Genomic DNA, 16070 nt, shown 5'->3' with positions numbered 1-16070 from the left:
AAAAAACGCACAATGTTTGAAGGGCTTTTTATAACTTTACCAGTGTCCTGCAGTAAACATCAGGATGTGGAGTGGGAAAAATATCACAACTGCATCACAACCAGTAAAACTATGGTGTTTAAAAAAAAGTTTTGACATCAGCCTTGTTATAGTCCACATCTACATACAGTCCCAGTCACAGCGTCCACCACCACATACAGTTGCATTTCCCCAAATTCCTTCATTTCTATTAACACTCTAACTGCTAAAGTCCTACTAATGCTCACTTTGGTCAACTAAGCTACAGCTGAGACATTTTCCTTTGTACTTTGTATATGCTCCACTAGAGGGCAGTGATAGGACTTCTTTTTTTTTAATTTTTCAAACATAATCTTGTGGTTTCCCCACCAGGAATCCCCCTCCTCCCATAAGCTTATAAAAACGGTTGACAGGGAATGTCTGTCACACATTTCATAAAGGCTAGCACAAAGAAAGCGCAGAATACAGGAGCATATGTGTATTCAACACTGCAGCATTGGAATTTATTAACTCTATAGAAACCTGGAATTCAGACTTTCCTCCTAGAAATAGCTATTCAAGACTAGATATTGGACTATTAAAAGTCTGGAACCCTACTTTTCTGCAGAAGCATATTATACGAGAAGACCTCCAATATGGGCAAGACAAGAACTCTTACCCCAACATTACTGAGGCTTTTGTTTTCAATCACCTTTATGCAAAGTAAGATTTTTTAATAATTTTTTAGACTTAGTTTTGAATGAAAATTGAAATCTATCTATTTATTTCATGTGTTTCTATCTATCTATCTCATATCATCTATCTATCTATCTATCTATCTATCTATCTCATATCATCTATCTATCTCAAATCTATCTATCTATCTCAAATCTCTATCTATCTCATATTTTCTATATCTATCTATCTATCTCATATCTATCTATCTCATATCTATCTATATCTATCTATCTATCTCATATCTATCTATCTCATATCTATCTATCTATCTCATATCTATCTATCTATCTATCTATCTATTATCTATCTATTTCATGTGTTTCTATCTATCAAATATCTATCTATCTCATATCTATCTATCTATCTATCTATCTATCTATCTATCTATCTATCTATCTAATATCTATCTATCTCATATCTATCTAATTATCTATCTATCTCATATCTATCTATCTAATATCTATCTATCTCATATCTATCTATCTAATATCTATCTATCTCATATCTATCTATCTCATAACTATCTATCTATCTAATATCTATCTATCTATCTATCTATCTATCTATCTATCTATCTATCTATCTATCTATCTATCCATTTTCAGTCATATTCAATAGGTAGATACATAAAGATACCAAGCAGGTCATGAAAATTGATGGTTGATATGATATTTTCATTCCATAAAATTATTCTTCAACATCTAGGATTTTGGTCATTTGAAAACGGTTTCTTGGAGTGTAGTTTCTTAATTTTACCCAAAATTCCATTGTGATTGCGCCGTGTTAGTTTTTCATTACCAATCTTATTAAGAGAACAATATTACTTCCAAATATGTAATGTTATACAATGGGAATTGTCTATTGAAATTCAGAACTTTTTTGAAGTTTCAGCATCTAACTGGTATCTTGTCCTTTCTTCAGCTTCTGCCTTAGACTTCTCTCTTTCATCGCCACAAACTACAATCGAGGCTCAAATTGGGGAAGAACTTCGTATCACTTGTTTTGCATCAAAGTGCAGTGATAAGAATCCTAGCTTCACCTGGTCTACCCTGATGGACAAAATATTGGGTGGTAATGTGATTTCTGTGGGGCAAACGTCAACCCTGACCATGACGGTGGATGCTGAGAGTGAAGGATCGTACCGATGTACTGTGTCATGCGATAATCCCCCGGGAGAGAGGAGATTCAAAATCCTGGTCTACTGTAAGTGCCTTATATGATTGGCTTTGTTTGCATGCGCAAGGTGTTTATGAGCTATACAGCAATAGTTAAGGAACTTCTTTAGGCGATTCCTTGATATAGTCTTATTCTTATTTGAGGAACAGATATGTCATGTTATTGGAGTTATGGAGGAGAACAAAAAGGGGGTGCAGTGAGGACAATGAGAAACAGAGGAATAGAGAGTCTTCCACGGTGGATTTTAGTGCAATGCAGGGGTTAAAGTGAAAATAAAGCCATTTAGTTAAAATCTATTTCAAGATCAGTGTTCATGCCCCACGTTATCTGTTTCATGGCAGCTGCTACTAATATATTTCAAATAAACCGCCAGTAACGAAATAAGGTGGCGTTATTGCACTCAACCTATTGTGAAACTTCCTCTTTTGTGTGACTCCCACTAACTGTCACTTTTCGATACCCGATCTGTAACAGAACACACCTTCATTTTTTTTTAAACATAATAACGCCTCACGCACGCGGTGCATGGAGACACGGCTGGAAATTGAGGCGACCGTAAGATCCCATACTATGGCATGTGGGGCTCAGAGTCATGCATCTCTGCACTCCGCTACATTAAATCAATGTTGGTAGTGAAGTCTGCTACAGTATGCGTTTATAGCATGCCATCATTTTGTGCTCTTAGATTGTCATAGAATAGGTAAGAGAATACCTCTGATGGCCTTAATGTGAAAATCATGGGCACAAGGAGGCTCAACAGGAGCCCATAAAACACGATGTGCAAAGTGTTCGGGATCTGTAGTAATTCACCACTGTGAGAGGGCTGCATAGTTAATAACGGTGGGTCTATCACATCGTCCACATCCTGGAGCGCTACTCCCATCTCCATCTGCACTCTCAAAAGGGCACATGTTCAATAGACATTGTATCCATTGTGAGTTGGGAAGATGAAGACTGTAGAATTTGGAAATATTAAGTATGAATTAATTTTTAGTATATCCTTTTATTTCTAAATCGCCTGAACAGACAAAGGTTTTAATCATATGCTGACTGCCTGCAGCCACCACTAGAAGTAGTATACTGCATACCGTAATACTATGTACTGCAGCACTACTCATTAGCTCCCTCTAGTGGCAGCAATAGGTAGCTAGAATATTATGTTTTAATTCTATCTCTATGCAGGAAATATGGAATCATATGCTGAGTTCCTGCAGCCACCACTAGAAGTAGTATACGGCATACCGTAATACTATGTACTGTAGCACTTCTCATTAGCTCCCTCTAGTGGCAGCTATAGGTAGCTAGAATATTATGTTTTAAATCTATCTCTATGCAGGAAATATGAAGTTTCTTATGAGAAAAATAGCACTCAGATCACTCTAAAGATATATTAACAAATGAATGAGCACTGAATTTATTATGGAGGTAAAAACAAAATGATGTTAAAAAGGATAAATTCACTTAAAAGTTAATCTATAAAATCATATATCACCTATTCACAGGATAGGTAATAACTGATTGACTGCTGGGGTCTGACTACAGGACCCCCTCCAACCCCATGATCATGATAATGGCGCACCCCGGGTCTACTGGGTGAATAGAGCCTTGGTCCACACACCACATGTCTTCCTTGGCAACTGCATTTCAAAGACTGAACTTGATGAGCTGTAAAAGGCTTACATGGAGCCATAACCTATACAACAATCGGGGAATAATTGAAACATCAAATTAAAGAGCCATGCCCCTTATAGCCCAACATTAGTACCAACCCTTACTTTCAAGTCTTTCAGCTGAGTGAATATTAATCTCCCATTCCAGATTATATATGTATATGGTTATAACTGTAAAGAGGGACCAATTCATGTGTGAAGTTGTACTTTTATTAGTTTTCCACTAATAAAGTGATTCTTTTTTACAGCATTCCCCAGTGATCCTACTCTACATATCTCCTCTCTTGTGGTTGGGCAGCAGTCTCGTATCACCTGCATCATTCCCAGCATCTATCCCTATGAGATGTTGAGTGCTGACATCAAGCTGAATGAAGAAATTGTAGCTGAGTTTGACTCAACAGAGAGCACATTAAATAGCTATGAGATACAAAACATCAGCCTGACCCATGACTTAATCCTAACAGAGGATGTGAAAACGATTAAATGTGAGGCTATACTGCCATTTCCTGATACAGATATTGAACCCATCAAAAGACAGGCAGAGCTGAACCTCACTTTAATGTGTGAGTAATAGAAGCATCCCATTTTCCATTTTCTCTTCTCTATCTTCAAGTAACCTACATTAACTTTTCTGCCTAACCCATTGTCTGAAAACCCTTTTTTATCACTAAAGGTGCTGCTGACTGACTATGAGTTTACTTCTGTTTTTAGATCCTCCAGCAAAACCCGAAATTACTGTTAGACCATCCCCAATGGTGAAAGCTGGCGAAGATATACAACTATCATGTTCATCTGACAGTAGATCCCAAACTGTTGTCCAATGGTTGAGACTCATGGGGGATGTAGAGCTTCAAATGCCATCTAATTATCAAGGCAGTTTGACCATTATCCATACAAAACCAGAAGATAGTGGGGTCTACATCTGTTATGTTAAAAACGAAGCTGGGATAACATCTTTACAGGTGGAGATCAATGTCCAAGGTAAGATATTCCTTCTTTTAAAGTTCTTGCTACTTTAAATATTGTCCTAGTGAATTTTAATTTTTTGTCTTTCATCTCCATGCGATTTTCTCGGCCGTGTGAAAACGGTCTTAAACTATACATGGTTTTTAACTGCAAGCTCTAACGGGGATCACTAGCAAGTCACCTGTGGCCAAAGAGACCAAAAACTGAAGCGCTCTTATGTGAATGAGATCAGACAAAGAATATTACAAGTAGTAAAGAATCGTTATTCACAACCTAGAATGTCATCACCATATTTACCTAGTATAGAAAGTAAGGCCCGACTAGATGGACCATGGGGTCTTTGTCTGCCGTCAATCTTCTATATTCCTAAAAGGGCTAACAAATTTACTGTAAGTTGTTTTGTCTTTATTAGATCTACCAGAAAAGCCCACGCTGTCACTGAAGCCAGGAACAAGAGTGGTAGCCGGACAAGCTGTTACAATTGAATGTCTTGTAAGCGACGGTACAAATTTTATATTGCGGAAGATATCGGAAGATGGAGATGTTTTCTTAGCCCCAACAGGGAAAGTCATCATAAAAGAAGCCGATCCCATAGACACTGCTGTATACAAATGCATAGCTGAAAATCAGTATGGCGTAAGCGAAACTTCAAAATCCCTAACGGTGGAATGTAAGTGTCCTTTCTGCAATATCCAATTATTTATTCATGTATTTATTCATATCTATCGATACATTAGCATTTTCTATCAAACCTTCTCCAAAGTGAAATACATACATTTTTCTCTACAGATCCGCCAAGGGAAACTATTCTTTCATCTTCATCTATTGATCTGAATGAAGGAGATACAGTAACGATGACTTGTGTTTCTAAGGGAGTCCCTGCACCGACCATCTCCATCTACCAACTTTTAACATCAGGAGAGAGTGTTCTACTTTCTCAAGATCCAGAGATTACATTAGCTAATGTGACAAGTGGAATTTACCAATGCCAAGCTACTAACAGACTAGGAAGTGAGAAAGACAAGTTGGAACTAATGGTGCGAGGTGAGCAGTAGATGTCAACTAGCAGGTTTCTTTTCAAGGTTCTTTTTTAGCATCCATTATTAGTTATTTCAGAATGTTTCTTCCATTTCTATATCGTTACTGTATCTACCTGCTAATGGAATACAAGCTTGTATGGCTGCATGATTTCAGCATCTCAGTCAACATGATGCAACTTGCACTGAGGCAGAACTTGAAGCTTTCAGGCCTCAATGCAAAATTTGTAACTGGGCCCAATGTTGGTCCCTTTAAGCCCCAGGGCATGTGTGTGACCAAAATCTACTTACCCCTATAGTTACACCCCTGATTGCGCACCTGTTAGCATACCCTCACTCATCTACATGAACTTCAATATCTTTATTTTTGGTTTTAACATGCACTGTAATTTCTGTATTAACAGTTCCCCCCAGCAACACATCTATAACTATCATGCCGTCACATACGGTGAAAGAAGGAGACAGTGTACATATCCGATGCATATCAGAATCTTTCCCTGACCCTAATTTGGTGCTGAGGATGAAAACAGAGTTGGGTATCAATGAGTTGGAATCCGAGCATGGGCAATACAGCATTTCACATGCCACAGTAGAGCATACGGGGACCTACATATGTGAATCGTCAAATGTAGTAGGACAGCAAATTGCAGAGGCCATATTGACTGTACAAGGTAAGACCTCTATATCTCACTTTCCTTTCGTGATGTATTGAACTGATAACTAGTATATCACAGCACTGTGCATATTAGACCTTTCAGTCATTCAGGTGTTCAATAACATCATTTTCCTCTTGGTGCTCACCAGAGCGCTTCCTTTCACATCACATATGTTCATTCCTATTCCATAGACCTAGTTGAATTATTCCTCTTTATTAACCATTTGTTTTCTTCTTTTACTCACCAGCTCCACCCCAAAATACTCTTATATCAATAACTCCATCCTCCGTGGTAAGAGAAGGAGACAGCGTACAGGTTCGATGCACTTCTGAAGCGTCTCCTGCTCCTACGCTGGCCCTGAAAATGAAAATGGAAGATGATGTGGTTGATCTGGTGTCTGACGGTGGAGAATACAACATTGTACATGCTGAAGTAAGACATACAGGAGATGAGATTGTAGAGACCACTCTTCATGTAGAAGGTGAGCCTGTTTATAATAGCATACATGGAGCAAATCTTTTGATTATAATGGCAAAAACACATGGCCCTACGCGCAAATACGCTCGCCGCTACGGAGTGTAGTTGCGCATGAACAGGGTTTATTTTTCTTCTCAGATTTTTCAAACTCCTTGCTAGTGGGCACAAGTTTGAAAAAAACAGCAGGAAGATAGGTCCTGGTCTATCTTTCCCCCTCCCTATATGGAGAAGACAGGTCTTATGGGCCTTCTAAGGCCCCTGGGCCTGGGTGCAACTGCATCCCCTATAGTCACGCCATTGGTCCTAGCGCTGAGAGAGCCCAAAAGGTCCCAATTCTTTATAGGAGGGGTGCAGTGCTGTAGATGACACAATCATATGATAGTTGGTTGAGGCTCTCTTACAGACTTTGCATTAGTGACTGCTGTGAGCCCCAACAATCCTGAGAACCTCATGTTTCAAATGTTCCATATGCAGCATGGAGGAAGATTATTGAGTGCATGCCTGCATACCGCAGCATCATTGGCATGGGACATTTGAGGTACACCATTCTTGGAATTGTTGGGGGTCCCAGTGGCCGGACACACAGCAATCAGAGATTCTCCCTTATCCTGTGGATAGGGGATACATGTCTTTTGTGGGAAATCCCCTTTAAAGGGAACCTGTCTCTATGTTGACCAAACCATGGGCAGTATCAATATGGAAAAAAGATGTACATTGCAGCCATTTATGTTTTATTCCGAAACTCTGGTGCATTTCAGAAAAAGCATGCTTTAAAAAACAACTATGCACAGAGCTCAGAGTCACATGGTGGGGCCTCACCATTCTATCCATGCCCAGATCTTCTGTTTGTGTCAATGGAGACCCCCACCCACATGACTCCAAACTGTGTTCCCGGCGATAATTTATCCTATGCCTTTTCTGAAATGCCACAGCATTTCGGAATAAAATATAGAAATCTAAAATGTATGTCCCTGTCCAAGGTTAAAGCTGCCTGTGGTTTAGGCAACATGAACCTGGTAACGGGTTCTCTTTAAGACCCAAAAGTTTCATACTACATCTCTATCTGCCCATGTGTAGCTCATGTTAAATGTTCTTAAAGACTTTGTGAAGTCAAATTAGTATTGCACAAAAAAAATAAAATTTCTTTGTTTTGGTGTTTTCTTCACAGTTCCACCCAGAAACACCTATCTAGTCATCAATCCATCAGCAGTCGTGAAAGAGGGTGACTCTGTACAGATTTGGTGCTCTTCAGAAGGCTCTCCAGAGCCTAGTCTTGTCCTGAAGTTCAGAATAGAAGATGAATTCATTAGCTTGGAATCAAGTGATGGCTTTTACAATATTACTCATGTAGGAATGAAGAACGCCGGAATGTACATGTGTGAATCCACCAATGAGGTGGGACAGCAAGTCGTTGAGGGCAAATTGACTGTACAAAGTGAGTGCACTGCTTATATATTATAATCCGTCATTAATTACAGATTTTTATTATGAAAGGAGCAAAAAAGCAAACAAAATAACTATTTAATCTATACAACTTCCATTTCAATAACCTCATACATTTTCTTCCAGTTCCACCTCGAAACACCACAGTGGTTGTGACTCCATCACAGAACATCACAGTAGGTGATACAGTCACTATCACTTGTGAGACCCACAGCATCCCATCTCCAACCATGATCCTACAGAAAGTGTGTGACCAGAATAACACAGTGTTACAGAGCAGCAATGGCACCTTTACACTGCACAATGTCACCCGCAATGACACTGGAACATACACGCTCACAATTATTAACAAAGTTGGAAACGAAACTGAGGTCATCAGTATCTTTGTGGCAGGTGAGAAGCTTATCTTAAAGCTTACTTAGGGGAATTTGGGTAGGCCGATATTAAAATGACTTTTTTCTTTACTTTCCATTAGAATTAGCAATAAAACCCACATACAGGAAACCAGAAATTACTGTCTAGGAAGCTAAAGTGCGGAACTGTTCAGAGAACATCCATGTTATGTTTCTTGATTTGACATCAGACATACATCTGGTATTTAGCACCGAAACCCTGAGAATATTTACATATTATTGAGCTATCCGAGACACAGCTGCCGAGCTGATACTTATATTACAGCTACCGAAAGTAAAAGATGCATGGCTTCAATTAACAATGAACACTAACCACCAGAGGCGTAACTTGATGCTCCTGGGCCCCGATGCAAAACTTGTAACAGGGCCCCCAACTATAATGCTTTACTTATAGTACTATTATAGTACTTACTGGGTTCCCTTTATGGAGAAGAGAGGCCTTATGGGCCCCCTAAGGCTCCTGGGCCCGGGTGCAACCGCATCCCCCGCATCCTCTATAGTAACGCCCCTGCTAACCACGAATTTGCAGTAAATTTGTGAAATCCACCTATCACATTCGCCAGGTTAGAAGCCTGGACAAAAACGGAAAAGATAGGAAAAGTTAGTGCAAGAATACTGCAGAAAGTGGCAATATGTGTCCAACGACATCAGTATTTATGCTGTGCAATCGTATTTTCTGTTGGTTTTAGGATTCAATAACTTAGTAATATACTGTTTCCATAACAAAGTAGTCCACAACCAGTTGCTCCCAAACTTGACTATTAGGCCAGCTACATGGGGCTTCCCAGCTCTTGGCATTTACAGATTTTAATGGCATTGGGCGTGTATTAGTATTATTGGAAATTGTCAGTGGGTCAAAACCATATCATTGGCAGTCAATACTAAGCTTTGAGCCATTTCACGTGATCATAGACTTTTTCTATTTTCATAGATAGACCAACACTAGAGATGAGCGAACGTACTCGGTAAGGCTGATTTCGCAATCGAGCACCACGATTTTCGAGTACTTCACTACTCGGGTGAAAAGATTCAGGGGTCGCCGGGGGGCGGGCGTGGCGTGGTGGAGCGTGGGGTAGCAGCGCGGAACAGGAGGGAGCTCTCTCTCCCTCTCCCCCCCACTCCCCTCTGCAACCCCCCCGCTCACCCATGGCGCCCCCCGAATCTTTTCACCCGAGTAGTGAAGTACTCGAAAATCGCGGTGCTCGATTGTGAAATCGGCCTTACCGAGTACGTTCGCTCATCTCTAACCAACACCAACTGTCATATTTGACAGCAGCTTGTGAGTTAAAAAACATTGGTTGTGCTATCATAAAGTTTTGATTTAGAACTTTGTTAAAGGTTCTACTACAGAAAAGTCATTCTAACGTTATATATACAAAAATTAATAGTCATGCCCTAATGTGTTTTATGGAGTAGAGGCGAATTTAACAAAACATGTGCAAGAAAAGGTCATAGCAAGCAAACATATAGCAACTCTGTGTGGATTTTGTTATTTAGAAGTGAATAGTATCACGCCTACACAATCATGACAAAACCTTTCACAGTTTGACAGGTTTCACAAATAATGACTACTTTAATTACAGTGTAGATGTGTGAGCTTTAGCAGAGAAGAACAGAAATCACCTTCTGCTATACTGGTACTTCTACAAGTTGGAAATTGCCAGTTCAGAATTTGTATCAGAGTCCAGGCATTTGTATAATACTATATTTTACGGCAGAGAGGATGGATAGTGCTTAGAAATGACTACTTGCCAAATAATGAAATACTCCTAAAACTTTGACTATTGGACCTACGTTATAGGCTTTATACTATTTATATGCATTTCTAAAGGTATATTGTCAAAAAATGAGGCGTTAAGGTCAATATCTCTTTTGGCTTTGTGTATGGGCAACTGCTAATGGTCATAACTACTCAACTTGACCTTGTGCTGGCTATAGATGCAACATCTGTTCTATCCTGTAATAATCAATGACTCACTTCCATCCATCATGTTTCCCGTCAGTCTTTTTAACCAACCCCCCTCTTTATAATCCCAACAGAGCCACAACAGCAGAGTCCAAGTTTCAACCCCACTCCCATGTTTATCTTCGGATCTGCGGCTTTCGTGACAGCAGGTATCATTGGATCCGTCATTTATCATCTCAAGAAATCGAAGCTGAAAGGCTCATACAGTCTCGTAAAAGCTTTGAGAAGCAAAGTATGACTTTTCACCAATTGGAGTTGACCGTATTTCCATGTACTGCTGTGGGACAGTCTACGTACATTTCTGTGGACACCAAAGGGCACCTAAGGTAGCACATACATTCGGAGGGTTCTTCCGATGAATCCATAATAAGGTTGAGCTGTCGGAAGCTTTGTTTGGTGGTACTTGCAAGGAACCTGGGAGTAAAGCCATCCCAACCCGGTTCTTTTGCTCTAAAAGAGAAAGACTGAAGAAAACTAAGACTGTTACTAAGGAGAAAAAAAAATCTCCAAATGGATGGAGCCCTGTGTGTGAAGGATCACTATTTGCACTTTAGATTTTCTTGTTTTATACAGTGTGTGTGGTAATGACTATATTCATGTGTAGAAGCTGCTCATATTTAAATGTTGTGTCAGCACGTTCTTTCTGACTTTTCTATTCCCATTCCCTTATGTTTGTTATAAATGTGGTGGAGATGTGTAACGTGTGATGAATTTTAATGTGGCCCTTTTTACTTAGGCAGAGCTGAGCTCTAGCCATCTTTTGTTGGTCATTGAAATGAAATGAGGAAGCTGAGAAACGGGGAGGCTGAAACCAGAACCAAAATAATAGGAATTTTGTTAGAATGGAAACAAAGAAAACAATAGAGCATCTCATTGGTGTGAACCAGGCTTGTGGAAGTTCTGCACATCGGTACATAATCTCATGAAAAAGAATATTTTATTCGTTCCATACCCCCCCCCCCCCCCCCCCCGTACCTCTATAGATTCTAGATCACACTTAGATGATTGATTTGTCATGAGTAGTTTGGTTTGTCACTCGTAGACATCAGTTGCAAGTGTGTAGCCAGCCTTACTTTCGGGACATTGTATATGACTAATCATGGTGGTTAAGAAGATTTAATTGTTAAGCATCGAAAGTACCAAAAAGCAATAATACCAAATACACCAGCAATTTTTAGTTTAAAATGTAGGTACAAAACAAATGTGAGGAACAGTAGGAGATACAATGATCAGTTAAACCTTACACCCAGACCAGTGTGACATATTGGATTAGAATTTTTGTGACTTTTTGGAAGTTGATGCATAATGTTACCATTCATCGCCAGAGCATTTATTAAGCATAGAACATCCATAACTCGATAGCATTCTGCTGGTTGGGGTCTGCACAATGTGACTTTCCACCTTGTTCTGAAAGTTCTACATATGATAGCTGTCATGTGCTGGGACTATCAGATACACAATAGTTGGAGAGTCAATGGTTTCAGGCCGATGCTGTAGATGGTCAAGAGTTACATGTATGTGAAGAAACTCTGCTTTAAAGCTAAGAGTTACCTTCCTTACAGACAGCTGTCAGCATACACTGGATATATACTGTATATACATACTGTACTACCTGTAAGTATTTGCTGTTTCTACATTTTTTAAGTTTTCTACTCAAGTGCCTACATAGTCAATATCTATCTCCATGTTTTGTATTGGGATCACTGGTATGCCTATGAGCCTAGAGAAAGCCATACGCCTTAGGGACCTTTCACACAGGGTGGAATTATTTCTGCGTCACAATGTTATCCCTATGGGGCTTGAATTCCGCACCTGTTAAATCCGCATGCCTCTACTTCAAAACCGCAAGATTCAATTCCACAGTGGAAAAGCTTTCTCCTGTGGAATTAAGGATGTCTTCTAGAAACCTCACTGATTGACACAATCTGCCCTGCGTCCTGCGGACAATTCCGTTCTGTGTCAACGGTCCCATAGATAGCTGGCAGCTGAATGTGCCTTCCGACCTACCTACACATGCATGTATGAGTGTGTTCTCAAGATGGGCAGGACAATAAGCCAGGCTTATCTTTCTTGAGAACTAAAGGATTGTGAATATTTGCTTATTACACGCCTGACCCATCTTTCCCACAACGACTGCTGTTATGGGAGAGTCAGGACATCTCCATACACATTAGATGGTCAAGCGATCCCACCGAAATCCACAGGTTCGGCTGACATTGATATAATGTGTATGGCCAACGTTAGCCTTATATATCACTGCCAAGGGAAAAATCTGTCATCAATCATTAATGGGTTGTGAGCATGCATGGTGCACTACACGTATCAGTTGCTCTGGCACCCTTAGTATGCCTTATCTATGTGCATGTATAATACTAAGTAGCCACTTCCCCTAATGGTGTGTAAGTGGTGGTTCATCAGTATCTTGCACTTGTGCAATGCTCCTCCATATAGCAATCTGTCTGTCTACATTCTGCTGGGAAGCGGTATTTGTACCTGCCCATGTATAGCTTTGTATTAGTACATAGATAAATATGGCCGCTGGCAGTGATATTTAACTTTAGTCTTATGGCAATTTCAATTTTGTACTATTTGTAACTTCTTCCTCCACTGCTGAATCGTCATGCTATCCACCCCTCTATAGTTAAATGGTTAAACAGGAAAGTTGTGAAATAACCTATGAAATGCTGGTCAATACACATTTCTCCAGTTTGTAACTAAATGAAAATGTCTTTCCGGTAAATGTTTTTCTTAGGTCCGTCGTTGTAAATTCTGTAACATCTCATGCACATGATGATTATATTTCTTCAAAGAATGCACTTAAATTAAAGATGTATAGAGTTTTGAAAGTTTTGTCTTCATTTATTTTGTTAAACTATTTAGAAGTACTTGTAGTTAGAGATGAGCGAGTATACTCGCTAAGGCACATTACTCGAGCGAGTAGTGCCTTAGCCGAGTATCTCCCCGCTCGTCTCTAAAGATTCGGGGGCCGGCGGCGGGCAGGGAGCGGCAGGAGGAACGGAGGGGAGATCTCTCTCTCCCTCTCTCCCCCCCCCCCCTTCCGCTTCCCACTGCAACTCACCTGTCACCCGCGCCGGCCCCCGAATCTTTAGAGACGAGCGGGGAGATACTCGGCTAAGGCACTACTCGCTCGAGTAATGTGCCTTAGAGAGTATACTCGCTCATCTCTAGTAGTAATGTAAAATACATATAACATCACTTTTACACAGACTATTGTTCATCCATACAACATTTGTGTTAGATATGGCTCATATGGCAGGGGCAATGCTAATCTATGGGGCTTTCAAAGGGGCAAATAAAATGTGCATGTATTTGAAGTACACAGAATATACTTCATATATTGAGATCTGTGTAGAGTGTTCAAAATACAGATGAATCTCTATGTAATCTGTAACACATATGTAAGTTCACTCAATCAACTATAAGTCAATTTAAATGGGTTATGCCTAGTTATAACATTATACCCTATCCACATGATAGGGGATAACATCATGATCAGTGGGAGTCCAACTACTGGGATTCCCAATGATCCCGGGAATTCCCGATTCATTACATTGGTAGTGCCAAAGATTGCAGAGTGTTCATATTTGGCAATTTCAGACACTTCTATAGAAATGAATAGAGTGGCAGTGGGCATATGCTACCTCCACTGCATTCAAGCTGGGATCTTCGAAACCCACGTTCTCAAAATTGATGGAGTCCCAGTGGTCAGACCTTCACCAATCATAAAGTTATCTCCTATCCGGTGCAGTATACAGTACAGTACAAGCAATAAATTGATTATAACTTGATTATAACTCAAAGGAACTAACAAATGCCTTTTTAGACAAGTGGGTGGGCTGACAACAAACTAACATTTTTAGGTCATTATAAAAAAAATGTAAACCACACCAAACAAGTGAATTATCACTAATCGTTCACTTAAGCCCCATTTACATGCAATGATTATCACACAAAGTTTACTCAAATTATGTCTTTTGAGTGATAATCATTGCGCGTATATGCTACCATCATTGGCTTTTCATCCGAACGATGATTTTTAGTTGAGTTTAAAATCCAGCAGGAGAGCTGATAGCAGGGACCGCACGCTGTGGTCTCCACGGGAGCACTGATAATATTGTTTTCAGCTGCAGTCCCATGACAGAACAAATGGGCTGTATGCAGATAACAGACCTCATGCTGTTATCTGCATACAGCCAAGGGAGGCGCATTTACATGCAAATGAAGGTAATAAGCTGCTAATGGACATTAGTACCCATTGGCAGCTTATGCAAAATAATTGCTCAAACTGTCAATCATCCTATCTTTTGAACGCATTTTGAGCGATCATCTTTGCGTGTAAATCGCCTTTATTGCACATGTTTACAATGATTGGGAACTGTCGCTCAATCTGATGCTTTTTCAGATAGTCATAGCCCCATGTAAATGGCATTTTCGTTCTCTAGACACAGTTTTTACAAAGCTAGGTGTTTTCAATTATCTTTTAAGGCTGAAAATAGACATATGTCCATCTAGTTCAGCCTATTATCCTGCAATGTTGATCCAGAGAAAGGTAAAAAAAGAACATGAGATAACAGTCAATTTTCCTCATTTTAAGGAAAAAAAATTCCTTCTGATTCCAATCTGGCAATCAGAATAATCCCTGGATCACCAACCGCTCTGAAGTAATTAGTGACTATAACATGTAACATTATAACCCTCAAGAAAGACATCCAGGACTCTCTTGAACTCTTTTATCAAATTCACCATCACCGCGTCCTCAGGCAGAGAGTTCCATAGTCTCACTGCTCTTACAGTAAAGAACCCCCTTCTATGTCAGTGTAGAAACCTTCTTTCCTTTGGATGTAGAGAGGGAATGGAGAAGGTAAGTGGAAGTTAGAAGGGTGGATTAGAAGATGCACGGTGAATTCTCCAGTCTATTAAGAAAAGGCTTGATTATGTGGCAATTCAATATACCACTAGCAAAGTCATGGAGAGAGTGTAAAGTGGTCATATAAGCACTTCTGAGCATACTGTGTAGCTGGATTAGATTTGAGTAGGTTTGGATTTCGGTGTAGACAGGCTAGGGACCTTTGAAACAAGACAGAATATTCGACTACAGTGTTGAGGAATATGCCGTCCCTGAATTCTGCACCTAAAACTGCTGCTAAATGCGGATTTTGATGCAAAATTACTGTCAGGATTCTACTTTTTTGAACTCTGCACCAAATGCTGCACATTAGCTGTTGCAGAACGTTGCTTCCTGTGTGAAAGGTCCCTTAGAAGGTTAGACAACACTTCCAAAACAAAAGAAACTATTCCTAGCATGCGTGAAAGTACATGAAAGCACCTCCTGTCCCTCGCCATCTGTGCGGTAAGCAAAGAATGAATAGAAGTCATGAAAGGTTTATCCCAATGCCCATGAGATGTAGGGCTTAAACAGATGGTTGCGTTATAGCCCCGTCATTCAGCCATGAAAATCACCATTGGGATTCTCGCACGAAACACTTGCCTTAATTTAATACTACGTGCAA

The 16070-nt window shown here is 39.9% G+C and overlaps 1 protein-coding gene across 2 annotated transcripts; it reads left to right on the top strand.

Annotated features, from left to right (window-relative positions):
* Positions 1-463: 463 nt before the first annotated feature.
* VCAM1 (vascular cell adhesion molecule 1) lies at positions 464-13385 on the top strand. 2 transcript variants are annotated; one of them, XM_066597219.1, is made up of 11 exons: positions 464-720; positions 1657-1938; positions 3830-4144; positions 4293-4562; positions 4960-5217; positions 5337-5591; positions 5989-6255; positions 6488-6721; positions 7886-8152; positions 8287-8553; positions 10614-13385. In XM_066597219.1, the coding sequence occupies exons 1-11, from the start codon at positions 654-656 to the stop codon at positions 10775-10777; spliced, it is 2646 nt and encodes an 881-aa protein (XP_066453316.1). In that variant the 5' UTR covers positions 464-653; the 3' UTR covers positions 10778-13385. The 2 variants fall into 2 exon arrangements, with proteins under 2 accessions (XP_066453316.1, XP_066453318.1); XM_066597221.1 differs by lacking the exon at positions 8287-8553.
* Positions 13386-16070: the final 2685 nt, after the last annotated feature.

The sequence above is a fragment of the Eleutherodactylus coqui genome, chromosome 3 (genome assembly GCF_035609145.1).
Source record: "Eleutherodactylus coqui strain aEleCoq1 chromosome 3, aEleCoq1.hap1, whole genome shotgun sequence".
NCBI classification, from domain to species: domain Eukaryota; kingdom Metazoa; phylum Chordata; class Amphibia; order Anura; family Eleutherodactylidae; genus Eleutherodactylus; species Eleutherodactylus coqui.
This window is presented reverse-complemented; position numbering and strand designations above follow the sequence as displayed.

What these genes read in the sequence shown, in the direction of transcription:
- VCAM1 (XM_066597219.1), top strand. Translation starts at nt 654, where the DNA reads ATGGGCAAGACAAGAACTCTTACCCCAACATTACTGAGGCTTTTGTTT. An exon ending in TTCAATCACCTTTATGCAAA is followed by an intron (nt 721 to 1,656) that starts GTAAGATTTTTT and finishes TCCTTTCTTCAG; the next exon opens with CTTCTGCCTTAGACTTCTCT. An exon ending in CATCAGTATCTTTGTGGCAG is followed by an intron (nt 8,554 to 10,613) that starts GTGAGAAGCTTA and finishes TAATCCCAACAG; the next exon opens with AGCCACAACAGCAGAGTCCA.